Source organism: Myodes glareolus, chromosome 10, assembly GCF_982192425.1.
Source record: "Myodes glareolus chromosome 10, mMyoGla1.1, whole genome shotgun sequence".
NCBI lineage: Eukaryota > Metazoa > Chordata > Mammalia > Rodentia > Cricetidae > Myodes > Myodes glareolus.
This window is the reverse complement of record NC_142035.1, coordinates 22,588,590-22,608,276: the sequence shown is the minus strand read 5'-3', so window position 1 is coordinate 22,608,276 and position 19,687 is coordinate 22,588,590. Positions and strand designations below refer to the sequence as shown.

Here is a 19,687-nt window from a genome sequence, read left to right as displayed (position 1 = left end):
CCCCTCATGGTGGAAGGAGAGGTCTGAGTCCTGCGGGTTGTCCTCTGATCTTTACATGCACATCATGGCACACGTGCTTCCCCAGACAGACAGACAGACAGACAGACACAGACACACACACACACACACACACACACACACCATAAAATGTTAAAAAATAAAAACAAAAATGGAGCTAGGGATGTAGCTTGCCTAGCATGCACTAGGCTTTAGGTTCAACCCAACAGTACTGCGAAAATTAATAACTTTAAAAATTCCAAAAGTAAATAACTAGTGCCACTTGCCAAAGAAAAGCACATCCACAGAAATAAATGGAAAGGGCTGGGGTGTATAGTGAGTATGCTGGGGGTGGGGTGGGAGTGGTATAGAACTAGCCTGGGATGCACACAGCCTACCCCTAAAAGAAAGCAATGAATAAAGATTAAAATTAAAACCATAATTATGTAAAATCTAAATTCCCTTGGATCACTTAGGGTACACATTTTACATTTTCTGTTTTATCCTGTCAAGAAAAGTACCCAGGTCACCATTCTATATCTCTTCAAATCTCACAAAACAAGTCTGTTTTGTTTTGTTTTTCAAGACAGGGTTTGTTTGTGTAGCACTGGCTGTCCTGGAACTCACTCTGTAGACCAGGTTGACCTCAATCTCAGAGATTAGCTTGCCTCTGCCTCCTGGGTTCTGGGATTAAAGGTGTGCCCCAACACTGCCCAGCCAAAACAAGTCTTTTTTGAGTTGAAGATATCTGTACATACCATCCTAAATACTTTTTTAAACCTACATTCTGAACAGCCTGTCATTCCAGATACGATTACTGCTTTTCTCTGTAAAGCCAGTTCACTAAATGACGCAAAGGCTACACAGTGACAAGAACCCACTCTTCTCCAGAGGCCTGTTGGCTGTGAGAGGTAACAACCACAAGGAGCTCGGTGAAAGTTTTCCAGACCTTTCCGTGTAGGTTTCTTTTAATGAGCAATTACTTTTAGAATCCTTTTAGAATAGGACTTAGTTTACAAACATTAGCACTCCGTGCCACCTGGACCTGGAAAACTAGTTTCTCTGCTTCCAGGGAAATACTGGGATAGTTTAAATCCTTGTTTTTCTCAGTTTGGGTTGAAGAGGGTAATGAAGCAATTTCTAGACACATTTTTTTGGTCACGGTTGTCTAGTGTTCTATGAATTGGAGCCTGGGTTTGCTGCCTAACTTCTTCCAAAGCACAGAACAGCTTTCTTCAATTAAGAATTACCTGGCCCCAGATGCCCATGGTGCCAAAGTTGAGAAATTGTGATTTGGATGAACATAGTTCACAAAGCTGGATTCCCAGCCATCATCTTTGTATCACACAACTCTTGTTGTTAAATGCCCCAAGTCTCTGAAAAGATGCTGAAGCCATCTGAAACAGGAAGCCCAGAGACAACACCACAGAGCTCAGCTCTGAAGATGTCAGTGGAGAGGGGAGGGGAGGGGAGGGGAGGGGACTGACAGGGCCGGTTGAGATTGATGTGCCTGACGGTGAACATCGCCTCTGGGAAACCTTGTGGCAGCTCAATGTGATTAAACCATGATTGCCCCATCTAGCCTGATCTGCGATGATTCAATCTCCTAAGAGATGAATTGTGAAGTTGTGAGAGGGACATATTGATGGCTTCAGCTGTCACTGGGGAAGTATGACAGACAAGGAACAGCAGCACAGGGACCAGAACTCCAGCTAAATCATGTTTTACACCCTGGTCCCGCACTCTCCGGGTCTAGGCCCCTCTTTGAACCTCACCGTTCTCTTTTATTGATTGAAAATGCCAATTACCAAATTTTCATCCCCATCCTGTGTCATTCTTCTCTCTTAGAATTGCAGCACCAGCAAGAAGACACATTTAGCAGCAAGGGGGACTCGTTCTTGGTTAGGAACAGAAATAGGAGATAAATCAACCTCTTGACCAATTGGGGCTGAGAAGATGCAGATATGGTGCAAAAGAAATGAGGCCAGTAAAGGGGTCAGGGGACTCCTAATCTTTCCAGGAATGGCAGGCGGTTTCCAGGAATTTGTGCATGCTTTTGTGGTTCCTTTTAGTTGACGACTGCCATAGTGCCGGAGTATGCCACTTAAAAGGCAGACAGGTGACAATGAAGTTAGAGGCGATTTTTCTTTTGCTCTCTCTGTCAGCCATCTTAAATTTCAACTTATTTTGATAAACTAACCTGAAGAGGAGATTGGAGGTCTTTAAAAATCCTGTCTTCAAAGATAAACAAGATCACAACAGGGTAGAAAATCAGGCAGATAAAGTCAGCAGTACAAGTTTAGGGAGGGTCACACACTGGCTATGGTTATGTAAAGGTTAGAAACAGTGTCCAAGTGGCGTACCCTATGAATTTTGGTGTCGTTAACTAGCTCTCTCCATCACATAAGTCAATTCTTTGTAATACATGACATATATCTCCTAATGGCTCTGGGACCTAGCACAAGGCCAGACGCACAAATGGTCATTTACTATACCACATTATTAGTAGTAGGTAATTAATACACAGTATATCTAAGATAACTAGCTATGGACTAGGTTCTAAAGAAATGGTGAAGAAAAAGACAGGCAGGTTTCCTTACTCAGTGCACATTTATAGGTTGCCTGTGATATTCTGTTAGACCTACAAGACAGACAGATTGCTGTGGTGGCTGTTGAAGTAACTGGTTCTCCCTTCAGGCAACAGTCTTGGTTTCTGAAACTCTTATCTAGGGACGAGTGTGTCTAGAATCTGAGAGTGTGTGGAAACAGGGCATCTTTGACTCTGTGACTGGCATACTGATGTGGCTAAAGAGGGCCGACCATGACTGATCTCGCTCGTCTAACTGTGGCTACTAGGTGCCACCACCTGGACCATGCTTTGGTGCCCGTGGATGCTTGAGACCAAAGGACTGTGGCTGGTAAGTATGTTTCTGGAAGTGGAAGTGCATAGTTTAATTAAAATTGTTATCCACAATTCAGGTGGTAAAGTGAAACACTAAGAAGAAAATCAGGGCTTTATCGGGAGGAACTGAAAGCACGGGCCAATTCTTCTGCATCCTGGGGCTCCGCCGGACCACTTTTTCTGTAACACCTCTCCGGTGCCAAAGTCGCCGAACTTCCGACCCGTTTCTGTGGAGGCCGAGCGTGAGGCTTTGCGGTGAGTGTTGGCTCCTGGTACTTCTTTTGTCCTCGGGTTTCGTTGTGTGTGGCCAGGTCACCTCGCTTCTCCAATCAGAATCGCGGAGTGCATTTAATTAGGCCCCTGTCTCCGAGCCAGCCGAGTTTGTGGGTTTGTGGGCTGGTGTCTCAGGAGGCCTATCTCTCTGAAAACCTCACCGGGGACATCGTGGTCAGGCTTCCTGAGGCCCACGACGTAACTTTTTCTCCCTTTTAACTGTAGAGCTTGGAGACCAGAGACGTTATCCTCACTCGATCTGGTTCCGCCCACCTCTGCGTTGTTTCCGGTAAGTCACCCACCGGTCTCCTGACTTTATTTAAATGTGTGTTGTATTTTGGGAGTACAGGTGTGTTCCGTTCCACTCTACTTTGCTAGGTTAGTTTTAAACAAGGGGACTAGACCCTTTATTTTCCCTCACTTTCAACTAGGTTTTTGATAGTTTGAAAAGCTCTCCACTCCTCAAACCTTTTTATTAATTTTATGTGCTCACGGGAAATTAACAGATTTGATTTGGTCGTTTTTGACAGAGCTTATGGTACTCTCTGGTAGCAAGTTTTAGGTAGAAGGTAGTTTAAAATGATTTTAGCATAGTTCTAGTTTAAAATAGGCCTTGCGTGTTTTTGTTTTTCTATCCTTACCCTCTGTTCCGAGAAAGACTTGGATGCAGATTCTTGAGTGTGCAGTGAACACAGGCCTGCGGTACCAGCAGCCAGGCTTTCACTTTGGTACTGTGTAACCTTGGGCATGTCACCTTTCTTTAGGTGGTGCCTCTGTAGTGGTGGAGTGAAGATTCTTGTTTTTTTTAAATTAGAGCCCCCAAATCTCTTTGATCCTGATTTTCTTAGACAGATGCAGGATTCCCATGAGGATGAAGGGAGTTTCTTCTGTCAGGATCGAATTCAATATGTGACATAATGTGCGAGAAATGAAGTAGCCTTTCCGTGTTCTGGTCAACTCATTCTGTTTTGTTTTGTTTTTTTTTTCTCTGCTCTTCTAGAAGACAAGAAAGAGTCCTGTTTTTGGTCACCCATCACTGGCCTCATGGCTTCCATGCAGATGGATCCTGAGTTAGCCAAGCAACTCTTCTTTGAAGGAGCCACTGTGATCATTCTGAACATGCCCAAGGGGACAGAGTTTGGCATTGACTACAATTCCTGGGAGGTGGGACCCAAGTTCCGGGGTGTGAAGATGATCCCTCCTGGCATCCACTTTCTCCACTACAGCTCTGTGGACAAGGCCAATCCCAGGGAGGTGGGCCCTCGGATGGGCTTCTTTCTTAGCCTGAAGCAGCGGGGGCTGACAGTCCTTCGCTGGAATACAGTCCAGGAAGAGGTAGACTTGTCTCCAGCTCCAGAGGCTGAAGTAGAAGCTATGAGAGCCAATCTCCCTGAGTTAGACCAGTTTCTGGGCCCCTACCCGTATGCGACACTCAAGAAATGGATCTCACTCACCAACTTCATCAGTGAGGCCACCATGGAGAAGCTGCAGCCAGAGAGCAGGCAGATCTGTGCCTTCTCGGATGTGCTCCCTGTGCTTGCCATGAAGCACACCAAGGACAGGGTGGAGCAGAATCTGCCCCGCTGTGGTACTGAGTGCAGAAGCTACCAGGAGGGCTTAGCCCGGCTACCTGAGATGAAACCCAGGGCTGGGACAGAGATCCGTTTCTCAGAGCTGCCCACTCAGATGTTCCCGGCAGGTGCCACACCAGCAGAGATCACTAGGCACAGCATGGACTTGAGCTATGCCCTCGAGACTGTGCTCAGCAAGCAGTTTCCTTGCAACCCCCAGGATGTACTTGGTAAGAAGGAATTAGGCTTTTGGGGGGAGGATGTTAGTGGGGGTGTTTTAGAATAGAGGGCTCATATTGGATTATCTAGCTCAGAGTTCTTAAAGAAAGCTAGGAGGTAGACTCCCTAGTCATTATCATACATATACATCTTCGCCCTTAGCCTAAAGATTTTAAGTCAAGAGATCTAAACAGGGCTCCAGCAGTTTGGCTGTCCGGCTATTCATCTAATTATTTGAGCATCTTAATTGAACCTGTGTGCATAATCCTATGATTGTTAATCAGTTGCATAGCCTCGCTCTGTAGAGAGAAAAACATTTGGTGGATAGTGGTTGCATTGAGACCACATTGCCCAAGGCTCCTGGTTGCTAGGCCAATTTCTGTCTGTTTCCTATAAGCCCCTATCTGATGCCTCACTTTGCTTGAGCTCTTAAAATGTTGGTCTCTTCCCTGACTTAGACCAGGGCTTTTATTTTTATTTTAATTGTTATAGTTTGATTGCTGCTTGCTCTCTCTTGATTTAAAATTATATGTATTTATCACAGAGAAGAAACAAAAATAAAATTTACTCCAAGTCTTAGATCTAGAAATAAGCATTTTCACAGTTCAGTACATTTTTTTCTTTTTTTTCTTCACTGTGTATTTCTATACATTTCACTTGTCTTATATTTCAGTCTTTTAAACTTTAGTTATATTCTTTTTTTTTTTTTTTTTTTTTTTTTCCGAGACAGGGTTTCTCTGTAGCTTTGGAGTCTGTCCTGGAACTAGCTCTTGTAGACCAGGCTGGCCTCAAACTCACAGAGATCCGCCTGCCTCAGCCTCCCGGGTATTGGGATTAAAGGCATGCGCCACCACCGCCCGACTAAACTTCAGTTATATTCTAAGAGTACATGTGGTCTTTATAGAAACAAGATTGTAGAGTAGGGTTTTGTGATATGTTGAGTATTTCCATGTCACTGCTCACCTGCTCAGTGTCCCATTCTCAGTGGTCACTCCTTGAGGTGCTGCTCTTTTTCTGGTATAAATACAGCTTAGTAAACACTCTCGAGTGTCACTGTGCCTGGGCTTAGGGTTGTACTGTGCTTGTTGACAGCTTTTGCCTCCTGACCAGGTGACAGGAAGCCGTTCATCACTTTAGACAACACTCAGCACAGTTTCTTGGTGAAGGCCTCTTCAATTCAGTGGTTGAAACATGCCTTCTTATTTCCATCTCTATTTCTCGAATGCTAATGACAAACATTTGTCCTGCTGTTTTGTGCGTTCATACACGTGCCACATGCGGAGGCCAAAGGTCAGCTCCTCGGATAGTGTTCCTTAAGCGCTACTAACCTTTTTCTTTTGAGACAGGTTCTCTCATTGACCTAGAACTCAGCAAGCAGACTAGGGAGCTGGCCAGTAGACCCCAGGCATCTGCCTGTCTCTGTCTCCTCAGTGCTGGGATTGTAAGCACTTGTACCATCACTCCAGCTTTTTAAATTCTGGTTCTGGTACCTGACTCTGGTCCATGTGCTTGAAAGACAAGCGCTTCACTAACTGAGCATCTCCCCAGCCCCTTACACCTTTAACGCCTGTCCTTTTTTTTATAAATTGTCCAGGGCATTTAAATAGTTTTCTTTTGGTGGAGGTTGGTGAGAAGTTTTGTTAGACCTTTTTATATCCTTAGCCGAACTGATGATACAATAGACATTTTAAAGGGGGCATCTTAATGCATGACATAATAATATAAAATTAATTAGTGTAATTTAATATAAATTTCTCTGTGTAACAGCTATAGCTGTCCTGGAACTCAATTGGTAGACCAGGCTAGCCTTGAACTCACAGAGATCCGCCTGCCTCTGCCTCCTGAGTGCTGGGATTAAAGGCGTGTGCCTCCATGCCTGGCTGATTCATTCTTTTTATGGCTCATATATACGTAGCTTAAATTTATGGCCTCCTTTGACGCCATGGAGAATGTGTCTGGTGAGTCAGTGTGAGTGTGTTAGTTTATTTAGAGTCAAGGTCTTGCTCTAACCTGGATGGCCTGGAACTTGCAGTTGCAGAGAACTCCCTGCCCCCACATCCTGAGTGCTGGGATTACAGATTGTACTAGGACATCTAGCTCAGGTGTAGTCTGTCTGGCAGGCAGAGCCCCAGTTGCTTGCACATGCATAATGGCTTCTAGATTGTCAGGTCTTTGTTGAAGACAGGTATCAATTGGAGATTCAAATAGGAACTGGCATTTTGAGTGTTGCTTTGTGTCCCGTATTATTCTAAGTGTTTACTAGGCACTGTAGTAAGTAATTTACTCTTCATTATAACTATCAAATAAGGAAATTAGGCATAAATAGATTACAAAACTTGCCTTAGGTCACACTTCTGCTAAGTAGTAGAGCTGGGATTTGAATCTAGGCAGTTTGGCTCCGAAGCCTATGCTCTTAGCCACTAGGCTGCTCAGAGATGAAATCAGAGCCCTGTGATTGAATAAACAAAATAAGCTGACAGGTAAGCTAGCCCTGGAATAAGAATTTAGGAATTTCCTGCCGTGGGAGATTCTATAAGTGTTTCTACCCAGCATCAAATCTGTTACAGCTTTCCATCATTCAAAACAGTAGTTATACAGTCTTGGGCACCCCCCTGACCTCATCTTAAAATGAGGAAAGTACTGCCTTCCCTGATGACCTAGAGGAACTGGGCTGAGAATTGAGTGTGGTGTGTAATGCAGCTTTTCACCAGCCCTGGCAAGCTTAGAATACTAGCCACTAAAGTGACCTTTTCAGTGACATGGGAATGTTAAAAGTTGGTTGTAAAATACTTTGCACTGATCTTGTTTTCACAAATTCTGGAGTTCATTTCTCTGCTTAACCAAAATCTCTGAGTTGACCAACTAGGCAGCTTTACTTACTTTTTTGTAAGTTTTAGAATTTATTATATTATTTTTACTTATGCCTGTGTGTGTTTGTGTGTGTGGTGGGTATGTGTATGAGTACACAGACACCAGACAAGGATTTCAGATCCCCTGTAGCTGGAAACACAGGTAGATGTAAGATGCCTGTAGTGGGTACTAGGGTCCTCTGAAAGAGCAGCAAATACTCTTAACTCCTGAGCCACCTCTCTAGCTCTGGGCAGGTTTGCTTTTAATGAAATCTACTAATAATTCTGATGGGTAGGTTTAGGGTCCACCTCCTGAAATGCGAGGCATGTAGTAGTACTACTGCTTTTCTTAGGACCTGTTTTTCTGTAAAGACCTAGCCACAGTTTGGTGTCCCGCGGTTTGAATTTTTAGCAGTTGAGCAAGTATTTTCTGAGTGCTTGTTGGGTGCAGAATCCCATCCTAAGTTCTCTTGGAGTGACAAGGGTACAAGGCTCCCTGTTGCTAAGGTCTAGTGTAAATGGTGGCATTGTAAGTCATGTAGGGAAGTACCAGCTGGTTGCCTTGCTATGGGGATCTCACTGTTCTCTCTGTACCTTGTAGGTGAGCTGCAGTTTGCCTTTGTGTGCTTCCTGCTGGGCAACGTATATGAGGCATTCGAGCACTGGAAGCGGCTCCTGAACCTCCTGTGTCGGTCAGAAGCAGCCATGGTGAAGCACCACACCCTATACATCAACCTCATCTCCATCCTGTACCACCAGCTTGGTGAGATCCCTGCCGACTTCTTTGTGGACATTGTCTCCCAGGACAACTTCCTCACCAGTACCTTACAGGTGAGCAAACTGTGGGCTGACACACATGCAGGTCACAGGAAGACACCCATGTGAGAGCACCCTCATGAGCGTCACCTTCTTCTTTTTTGCTGCTTTTCCATGACTCTGATATTCCTTGAGTTTACTTCTTAACCTTGAGGTGTTTCCTGGTTCTCTATCTTCTACTGTGTTGTGCACCTCTGTGCCACAGATCCTCTCTCTGGCCTCATCCTGGGCACCAGCACTTTGGACTGCCTAGCTGTATTACCAGTTTTTATTACTGTAAGGAAATAACTGACGCATCCTGCTTTGATACAAAGGGATTTATTTATTAATTTATTTTTTATTTCTTAAATTTAGTTGTGTGCCATGGGATGCTGTGGAGGTCGGAGCTTAGCTTATGGGAGTTGTGTGGGCTCTGAGGATTGAACTCGAGTCGTCATGCCTGTGCAGCAAGGCTCTTATATACATTGAGCCATCTTGCAGCCCAGCAGAGGCTTATTTAGCTCATGATTTTGTAGGCTCAGAGCTCAAAACCTGTTGGCCCTACTGGTGACAACTTCTTTGAAGAACCTACTGTTGTTACATTAATCCTTCCCAAGAACATTGTCCTGGTGAGCTAAGAGCCTCTCACCAGGCCCTGCCTCTTGGCATCACCAAACACATGGAACTTCCAAGGCACGAACCATGGGGGATAAATAAACCCCAGCTAAGCCAGAGCACCAGCTCGAACAGCTTCCAGGTCTCGCTGAAGCTCTGAATTGCTGCAGCCTAGTGAGGCAGAGTTTTGGAGCTCGTTATTCCCAAAGAAACATCTGCAGCTCCTTAGATCTCATTTAAGCATTAAAGTAACTTTGATTTCCTGTTCAAACAAAATGTGCCAGTTTCTGCAGAGACTCTCTGACAGAAAAAGTGAAATTTGCTTTTAACTTGGCAATTAAATTTTCATTATGAGTGGTAATTAGGGAAGGAGCTTCAAACAACTTAGAATCTTCATCCTGTTCTATTTCCTCCCTTGGCAAACAGATTAGTTTCCTTTCTGTACTTGGGACAGCCTACGTCACTCACATTTTGTAACTTTCTAAAGTATCGCAGAAAAGCAGCTAGTTGTCCGTTTCCATAGCTCTGTGCCACCAGTGTCTTTCTTCCCTGTGTGTGATGCCCCATGAGGCCTGTTCTGTGCAAGATGTTCCTCACTTATCTCTCATCCCCACCCACAGAAGAAACTAGTATTTGTTAATCTCTGTTGGGTAGCAAACACCATATTTACTATGTTATATGATGTCTGAGTTACTTTTTCTGTTGCTATGACACCCTGACATAAGCAACTTATGGAGTCCTAGTCCATAAAGGGGTAGTGACAGCAGCAAGAGTTTGAGGCAGCCGGTCACATCACATGCAGAGAGTGGTGAACTCCTGTGTTGAACCCACTTGCTTCTCTTTACATATTCCAGAATCCAGCCTAGGGACGAGTGGGTGGATCTGTATACGACAGTTAATCTAGTCAACCAAGTCCGTATACTAGCATTCCCAGAAACCTTTCTTTCAGGTGATTATTGATCTCTCTTATCAAATTGGCAGTTGAGATGAACCATCACATGTCGGCTCCCTGGAACCCTGTTGGACAGACCAGATTATTTTCATTTTTCAAATTAAAAAAAAATTAGAAAGGTTAAATCATTGACTTATACTAGAAAGTAGAAGTCAGGATTTGCATAGGAAGCTTGGAAATGGTTTGACACTTGTGCTCTTGTCCCAAGGTACTGAATACAGCGTAGAACTCCCCCCACTCCCACCCCACCAAAAAAAATCCTGTGGATATTGTTTCTTAGAGGCAAAGAATGCTTTTCCAAAATTACCATGCTATTGCAGTCTCTGTAATTAGGCAGCAGTCAGTTGCCTGGAAATTCTGGCATTTGGAGGGCTTTTGCAGACTGTGGTAATGTGTCTGTCAAATGATGTTGTACTTGAGAAGAATTAAACTGCCCTTTTCTGTTCTTTATAGAATCTCTGTCCCCTCTATGGGGACCCTCCTCACAGAGTCACTGGGCTGCCAGGCAACTGCTACCTGGCCTGCATTGGTAGCAGCAGCCATGGGGAACAATGCAGTCTAGGGAATGACATAGTGCCCTCATGGTGTGAGTGGATGCTGTCACACAAGAACAGGAAAGCTGTGGTGTTGCTGGCTTGTGTTGCAACAGTGATCTCAAAATACCAAGGACCCAACTGGACTGCTGGATGCTTGTGTGGGTTGTGCAGTGCTGATGGTTTGGAATTTTCTCTGGACAAGACATTTGATATCATTTGGTTTGTTTTGGGGGTTTGTTTTTAGACAAGCTCTCTAACTCCAACTGACTTCAAACTCCCATTGTAGCCAAGTATGACCTTGAATTTCAGATTTTCTGTTATCCACCTCCCAACTCCTGGAATTACCGGTGTGTGTGTCAAACACACCCAGTTTATGTGGCCCTGAAGATAAAACCCAAGGGCTCACATTCTGCTTCCTGAGCTATACCATCTGGTGTTATTTGGAAATGTTCAGGACATATGCCTTTAAAATAGTACATACTAATGTTTCTGAGGACCTTTTCACACGTCATTCCACTTCGGTTGTTGAAGAATACAAATAAGACTTAGCTGGGGCTCCTGTCCTCAAGGGTTCATTGATTAGGATTCACTGACTGAGCTCCTGCTGCATATGAGATTTGTTCTGGAAGTGAGAATGTCACTGAACAAGAGTGTCAGAGTCCCTGTCAGCAGGAAATAAACCCATGAATTAGCTGAAGAATTCCAAATAGTAGTGTTACAGAAGCCATACCTGTCCTTCTACCTTGTCCTAGCTGGGGCTTTTTGGTCTCCACTAGACTACATCAGAGTTTATTAACCTCCGTGGTTATCTTGTTAAACCATCTGCTTCCCACACTGCAGCGTCTGTTGCTCCAAAACGCAGCTCTGATCCTGTTTCTCTGTGGCTCTCCCTTTTGCCTAGGAAATTTAAATGTGCCAGCCTTGACCCAAAGGCTCAGTGTTCCTTGGCTCGTAGCCTGTTCTCTAGCTGCTGTTTCCTCCTGTCAAGGTAGTGTCAGTGGTCTGTGCACAGCAAACTTCCAGGCAGACCATGCTGTTTCAATTCCTTTTTTTCCCCCCTTTTGAGACGGGATCTTGCTTTGTTTCTGAGGCTAACTTTGAACTCCTGGACACAAGTGATTCTAGCAGCCCAAACAACTGGAACGACCCACATGAACACTGTGTCTACACTTCCTGTGTTTTAGTTGTAAAAAGCACATCATTTGAGTTTGATTTCCTCTCAGCACATTTAAAAATGTTTAGAGCAGTATTAACTGTAAGCATGTTTTTCAGAATGTTCTTTGGAGCCTCATATAACAGAAATTTTGCATCCGTATTTCAAGCCTTCTGGACTGAAGCTCATTCTCCAGTCTGTCGTGTCCTTCCCATACTCCCTTTCTGTGAGTCCCTCCCTTGTCTCTGCCTCTTTCTAGTAGTCTTAGCCTGCTCTGGACTTGCCACTAGCATCCTGGAAGGCTTATGCTTCTGAAGTGAATACAGCAGTCCTCACGGAGCCAGAAGCCTGCATTTTCTCCCTCATTGATTATTGTCAACACCTAGTCAACACCTAACATTTGACCTGTGTTACTGCCTATTTTTTTACATGTAAAGCATTTATAATTCCTTTGGCAGTGTAAGTATATGTATAAACAATGAAGTCTAGCAAAGGGCATCAAAGGGTACATCTAAGATGGACTGGTGGATTCTGACTGGGGTTAATATCTAAGGGGCTTGAGGGGTTCTAGAATAGCTTTATGTGAGAGACATTGATATTTCCAAAGGCACGGTGTGGACTAGGATATTATAAAATCTTTTTTTCAATGTCTTGGCAGTGAGAATCCAATTCCTCACGCAGAGGCATTCACTTGGGGTTTTTGTGACTGAATGAATCAGACCTTAAAAGCTTCCTCAGCTTGCTCCCTGCTCTCTCTGCTACTAGTTGAGTGGAGTTGGCTTTCTTGCTTAGAAGCATAAATGTCTACTGTCCACGGAGAGAGACTGCTGTGTGTGTGTGCGTGTGTGTGTGTGTGTGTGTGTGTGTGCACTTAAAGACATTAAAGGCAGCCATATTAGCGTGCATGAAATCAGTCCTTTATGACCTCAGCCATTGATTTTTTTTTTTCCTCCAAATTTCCCAAGCGAGACACTTGAATAAATGCCACTGGCTTTTACAAATCCCTTGGATTTAGTTTGAATAAAAATGATTTGTTTTACAAAAAGTTTTTTCCCTCTTATTTAAAGTAACTTAACTTACCATAGTTTGTTTAAAGTTAGTGAAAAGATAATCTGGATTTAATTTTCTCTTATTTTTGAGATGGGTGGGGCCTATGTATCTCATTCTCACCTCAAACTTAGTATGTAGACGTACATGATCTTTAACTGCTGATCCTCCTGCCTCTCCCTCCCAAGTGCTGGGTTTAGTGGCATATGCCACCATGTGCAGGTTATATGGTGCTAGGGATGGATCCTAGGATTTTGTCCTTGTAAAGGGTGTACTCTACCAACTGAGCTAGAGCCCTAGTCTTAATAATGTCTATAATGTTTCACAATAAACTTTTTTGTTTTTTGAGACAGGGTTTCTCTGTAGCTTTTTGAAGCCTGTCCTAAAACTTGCTCTGTAGACCAGGCTGGCCTTAAACTCACAGAGATCTGCCTGTCTCTACTTCCCAAGTGCTGGGATTAAAGGTGTGTGCCACAACCGCTGGCTATCATAAACTTCTTAAAAAATATATGTGTATGGGTGTTTTGCCTGCATGTATGTTTCTGCACCACTTGGATGCCTAGTGCCCATGGAGGCCAGAAAAGGATGTCAGATTCTCTGGAGTTGCGGACTATTGTGAGCTGCCATGTAGATTCTGGGGACTAAACCCAGATCCTCTCTGGAAGAGCAGCCAGTGGTCTTAACCAATGAGTCATCTTTCCAGCTTTATATCATAAACATTTCTAATAGATAAATTTTTCTACCTCCTCCTGCCATTGGCTGTGGCTTTTGTGTGCTTAATATACGTTGCCTCATTTAGCCCTCAAAACAGTGCAAGAAGCTGAGTATACAATTCTGTTGTGTAGATGTTGTAGGCCTTGTGTTTTTGTCCATCCTCATAGAACAAGGGATGTTCTGGCTGAGGTTTAGATTTGACGCCCACTGTAGAGCTAGCTGTGTATATAGCTCCTATATCTAATTATAACTCCAGATGAAACAGCCCAAATTTTCTGAACTGACATTGAAAGGTATGATTCCAGGCTGGCGAGATAGCTCAGCAGGTAAAGGTTGCTCGCCACTGAGACTATTCTATTGTCTTAAGTTTGATCTCAGGATCCCACATAGTAGAAGGAGAAAAATGACTTCTGCCAGTTGTCTTCTGATCTCTACATGAATGGTGTGTGTACATGTAAATTAAATAAATAAAATTTTTAGAAAAAATTTTAAAGACAGGAGGCCAGGAATGCTGGTAAATGCCTTTAATCCCAGTTCTCGGGAGGCTAAGGTAGGGGATCTCTATGAGTTCAAGGTCCACCTGGTTTACAGAGTGGGTTCCAGGACCACCAGGGTTTAAAGAGGACGGATTCCTAGCTCTCACTCTTGCTCGTCACTGCAGTGGTGTGGTCCTACCCTTACAGCCGCTTCAGTTACACTGAGAGCCAAGTCTTCTGCCAGTTTTATTTGTTGAGTCAGAAACTTGAGGCTTGTGTTGTTTAAGGAATTCCTTTGTTGGCCTCTCCAGAAACTTTAGGATAAGACAGGCTCCGTTGTCCTGTGATGGTGACTTTCTCAGTGTGACTGACTGTATGTACTCCGTCACTGACCTTTGCTCTGTAAAGGCTTTACTGTTTATGACTGGGGTGGATTGTTTGTTTTAATTTTATAATAGACTTAATGATTAAAGTGTTGGTACTTTTTCTGTATTTGAAGAAAAACATGTAGTGGCTGTTTTTTATTTTTATTGAGCTCTACATTTTTCTCTGCTTTATTTTTATTTTATTTGGGTTTTGGGGGGGTGTTGTTGTTTTGAGACAGGGTCTCACTGTGTAGCCTAGACTGGCCTGGAACTCACTCTATAGACCAGGCTGGCCTTAAACTACAGATCCACCTGCCTCTGCCTTCCTAATGCTGGGATTAAATTCAATGCCCTCACCTTATCTGGCCCATGATTTTTATTTTAGATAAATGCATTCATTTGTAGAATGTGATCATCCTGTTTTAAAAGTCTTTTTTTTAAAAAAATCCAAGATTAATCAGCTAAAATTAAGGTAATTCATTTTTCTATGGTGTTAGAAATCTTGATTTTACCTCAGGAAATAAAGTAACTAGATGATTACTAAATTTTTAAAAAGAAAATATAGAATTTATCCTGGCTCTTTTATCTTTAGAATAAACGCAGCCCCAGCCCCAGCATGAAGGAGGTCACTGAAAACTGAACCCAAGGTCTCACCTAAGCTAGGCAAGCGCTGTGTCACTGAACTATAGTCCTAGTCCTGACTCAGTACTTTTTTTTTAATATTTATTTATTTGTTTATTATGTATACAATATTCTGTCTGTGTGTGTCTGCAGGCCAGAAGAGGGCACCAGACGTCATTGCAGATGGTTGTGAGCCACCATGTGGTTGCTGGGAATTGAACTCAGGACCTTTGGAAGAGCAGGCAATGCTCTTAACCACTGAGCCATCTCTCCAGCCCCTGACTCAATACTTTAAGAACATCTTTTCTGAATTGTTTTTGAACTATCAAGCAGAGTATGGTAACACTTACCTATATTCCTAGCAATTGGGAGCAAGGCTGAGGCAGAATTGAGACTGGGTAACCTAATAAATTCAAGTCCTTTCTAAACTAAGTCTCAAGAAACTGTGTCTCAAGAAAAACCAAATTAATTATGCAGTTTGTAAAGCTATAAAGAAAATTAAGAAAAATAAATAAAAGGTGGTTGGGGCCAGGGGTGAGGAGAGGGAAGGTGAGGGTTGAAAGTCTAAGGGCAACACCAGAGCGTTTCTAAGGGTGACCAACCTGTTCTGAAGCCTAAATATGGGGATGCCCCAGCAAATCCATAGAGGCTTTCTGGCTGAGAACTAGATCCCAAAAGAAAACCCTCTACCTATGTGTAGTCATCCACTGGCTGCATGGTTACAGGTGTTTACCCCAGTGGGTCAAACAGTGCAGTGGGAACATTTAATTGTGTGCAAAGTGTACTTCAGTAAAGTTGATATTTAAAAATGAAAGTCATTGTGGTCTATGGCCCGGGTTCTAGAGACCTGGGAACAGTTGGGGAAGCACCCCACAGGACAGGCCAAACGTTCAGATTTAAGGATGTATTTACCCTATCAAAACAGATGAATGGAGAAATTAGAAGATTGACCGTCCCTGCTTGTCGGAGCATGGTGAGCACAGTGTAGTGAGTGACCCAGCATCCTCATCTGTACAGCGGGATTAGCAGTTTCCTGACCTCCAACCTGCTAGGCTTGTAGTAAAGATTTAAATAACAAGTTAAAAGGACAAAACTCTTTTCAAATTAGAAAGCTTTGACAGAGACAGAGACCAAAGGCTTTGCTTGTGCCCACTTCTAGTTGATTTTACTCTCAGGAATGTTGAGAAGGTAGGTGGGGAAGGTGGGTGATGACTCTTGAGTGCAGTTTGTTCCAGCCTCTCACTTCCGGCTATTGCCAAGTTCAACACAAATCTGTGTTCTGTGTTATACTTACTGATTGGTGAGCATCCTGTGGGCCCTAACTCCGTGCCAGGCTCTGGATGGTATGCTGTGTTGAATACACTGGGATTCATTCCCTACTCTTTAAGCATGAACTGCTGTGATGTAAGACAATATAGAACTGCCATGAGGGAAGCCAGCCTAATGCTAAAGGAACAGAGTTCAGGGGAGCTCGTTTTAGCCTGAACCTTGCAAGAGTCACAGAAGCCAGCAGCATTCTGGGGCCTCGTGTACAGCTCATCTCTGGCCTTTTCTACAGCACTGTCACATATTGTTTGGTGCCAGGAACTGTGCAAAAGATCCAAAAATTTTCTTTGAGCCTGTGGTTGTCTTTATTCTCCTGTACATTAAATAAGTTCTGTTAGAATACCAGAAGTACAAAATGAACCTCAAAGACATGCTAAGTGATATAAGTCAGCCACAGAACAGATACTATATACTTCTGAGAGGTTCCTAGCCTCGTCATATTCCTAGAGACAGGAAGTAGAAAGAAGAAAACAGAAAGAGTGTTGCTAAAAGCAAGGGAAAGGGAATGATAGGGAACTGGTGTTCATGGATAGAGTTTCCGCTGGAGAAGATAAGTTGGTGATGGTTGCACTATGGGAATGCACTTATTGCCACTGGCTAATCACTTAAAAAGAGTTTAGACGGTGGCTGCATCTATTTTATCACAATTTCAACAATGGTAATGCTTTTTTTAATGAACATTAAAGACAGCTTTTAAGAGGAATAGAAGCCTCAAACTGGTATTCTGTGGCCCACTTAGAAGATGAGAGCAGCAATTCAGCCTTGTTGGCGGAGGGCCTGGGACTTTATGGGATTCAAGGGCTTATGTGTCTCCCCAAACTTATTTACACCACCTGGTATAACTATCTTTTCTTCTGTGCTATTGCCCAGGTGCCTTGAAGATCTTAACACCTCCCTCCCTGCCCGGGTGGGGCAGCAGTGGTAACTCTGATGGACTTACTTTCACGGGGCATCTGTGCCCAGCATGGTAATTTTCCATTCCAGTCCCGTTCCAGTGTCTTCCTTCTTGGTTTTGGGGGGTGCATAGCAGGTGTCTTGGGACTGTGCCAGCAGCAGCTGATCTACTACCTCAGAGAGCTGAACACTAGAAGGAAATTTCCACAGCTTTCTTGGCCCCCTGTCTCAGAGTAACTTACCCTCTGTTCTCTGCAGGTTTTCTTTTCTTCTGCCTGCAGCATTGCTGTAGATGCCACCCTGAGGAAGAAGGCAGAAAAGTTCCAAGCCCACCTGACTAAGAAGTTCCGGTGGGACTTTGCTTCAGAGCCAGAGGACTGTGCCCCAGTGGTGGTGGAGCTCCCCGAGGGCATCGAGACTGGCTAGCTGCAGATCTTCAAGCCAGGGAGACCCCTTCCCACATGGCTCCTACCTGGTGTCTCTGCTCATCCATCTGTCCTTGAATCCTCCAGCCTAGTGGTTCAGTCAGGTCCTGCAGAGATGGAGCCAGGATTCCTCTTCACCAGTAAATACATTCCTTTGCTGCCAAAGTGGAGCATTGTGGTTCCCTTCAGCCTGGCCCTGGCGCTTAATCTCATAAAAAGACCCTTGGAGAAGGTTCAGGTGAAACCTGCCCCAGCAACATCTAATTCCTTCTAGCAATGAGAAAATGAACCTTAAGTCTAAAAGACTAGCTGCTTATTCCATAGCTGGTTAACAGGGGAAAGAAGAAACCGGTCCATCCCAGTGGCTGAGGTGTTAGTGAATTTTTAAGTTAAATGTAGGTTTGAAGTTGAATGTGGTTTGTACAGAATTTTTGCCTGCTCCATGTGGAATGGAAGGAGATCCACCAGCAGATGGGCTGTTGAGCTCTCTGGAACCAGTCTGAGCAAGGGCGGCAGGAAGATGGTGCACTGAGTCTGACAAGTGGTCAACTTCAGCTTCCTCTCCCAAGGCCCCTCCTACCTAGAAGCCCTAGATGTCCCAGAATTGGCACCTGGTCTTGGGGCTCCATTCTGAGGCCTCTCACTCTCAAGTGGGAGATAGAAGCTTTCCACAGTCCCATGTTTCACTAAGGCCACCATGACTTTATGTGGAAATTCAACAGCAAAAAGAAAGGTTCTTGTCCCAAGTTTGCTCCTTAGACCCTATTATCGGTGGGACCTTACTTCAGAGCCATGGAGATAGCTAGGTATTAACTTCCCAGTCCTGCTGTGGGGCTGTCAGCAGTGTTGTCACATTTCTGGTGTTAGGGAGTCTTGAGAGCACACCCCTCGTGCTGTGTGGGCAGAATTCTGCCTCAAGAAGAGCTCCCAGGCCCTCCACCCTGACCTCAGGCCATTTGCTGTGCCCTGGGATCCCAGTGACATCCTCTTCTGAGGCTCAAGCTCCCAGCAGGTCTCTGAATGAGAGTCCTGCTGCTTAAGACTTTCGGTTCCTCTTGTTTCCTTGGAGATGTTTCTCCAAGAGCAGAATGTACATTAAAGTCTTTGATTTGGGACTAATCCCCCTGTGAGAGTCTCTAATAACCAATCTGCCCAGTTTCCAAAGCAGCCAGGCTACTGTCCATAGACAGCACATGTACCTGCAGAGCTTGCCTGGGAGACCCAGCAGCCTGCAGCTTCTGGAGAAGGCAGGCAGACAGCTTTGCCTGTTTCCAGTGAGACAGACACCCTGTAGCTCTGCATTAACCTCAAGTTTCACCTTGTGGGAAAGTGCTGTTCCCTGTCCTCAGAGCCCACTCGTCAGAACTACCTGGGGAGCATGTTCAGAGCACAGATCCCAAGAAGTGAAATTCAGGTGCGTGCTCAGTGAATGAACCTGTGCCCAGGGAAGGGGAAATGTCTCTCTTGGTGGACAAGTGCTTGCTGTACACGCGTGAGGACCTTCAGAGCCCCAGAACTCATGTAAAACGCCAGTGGCAGCAGTGCACAGCTGAGATCCCAGTGCTGCAGAGGCAGGAGGAGCCCAGGGCTTTCTGAGCAGCCAATCTAAGCAAATGGTAAGCTCCAGGTTCAGTGAGAGATACTGTCTCAAAACCAAGTGGAAAGTGAGGGAAGATGACGTCCAGTACCAACCTCTGACCTGCACACACTTGCACACACACACCACACATTCACAAACACGGAAATGACACGTGTGGGGGAAGGAGACCGAACAACAAGCATTCTACATGGGCACTATACAGAGCAGGCAAATCCACGGGGTGAAGGAAGAGGAGCAGAGTGTACTCTGAAACAGCGGTTTGTGGTGTGATGCTTGTGAAAGTTCAAATCCCCATCTTACTCCACGGGCGGCAGAGGCTTCAGTTCTCAGGGACACTCAGTTTCAAGTGATTATTTT

At 44.4% G+C, this 19,687-nt stretch overlaps 1 protein-coding gene across 2 annotated transcripts; it reads left to right on the top strand.

Moving 5' to 3' along the window:
- The first annotated feature begins 3,013 nt into the window (after nucleotides 1–3,013).
- Nucleotides 3,014–18,849, top strand: Aar2 (AAR2 splicing factor). Of its 2 annotated transcripts, none has more exons than XM_048431625.3 (5): nucleotides 3,014–3,154; nucleotides 3,398–3,461; nucleotides 4,176–4,973; nucleotides 8,413–8,642; nucleotides 17,564–18,849. In XM_048431625.3, exons 3-5 carry the CDS (start codon nucleotides 4,217–4,219, stop codon nucleotides 17,729–17,731), a joined length of 1,155 nt encoding a protein of 384 aa, XP_048287582.2. In that variant the 5' UTR covers nucleotides 3,014–3,154; nucleotides 3,398–3,461; nucleotides 4,176–4,216; the 3' UTR covers nucleotides 17,732–18,849. The 2 variants fall into 2 exon arrangements, with proteins under 2 accessions (XP_048287582.2, XP_048287581.2); XM_048431624.3 differs by having other exon boundaries at nucleotides 3,015–3,154; nucleotides 4,173–4,973.
- The last annotated feature ends 838 nt before the right edge of the window (nucleotides 18,850–19,687 follow it).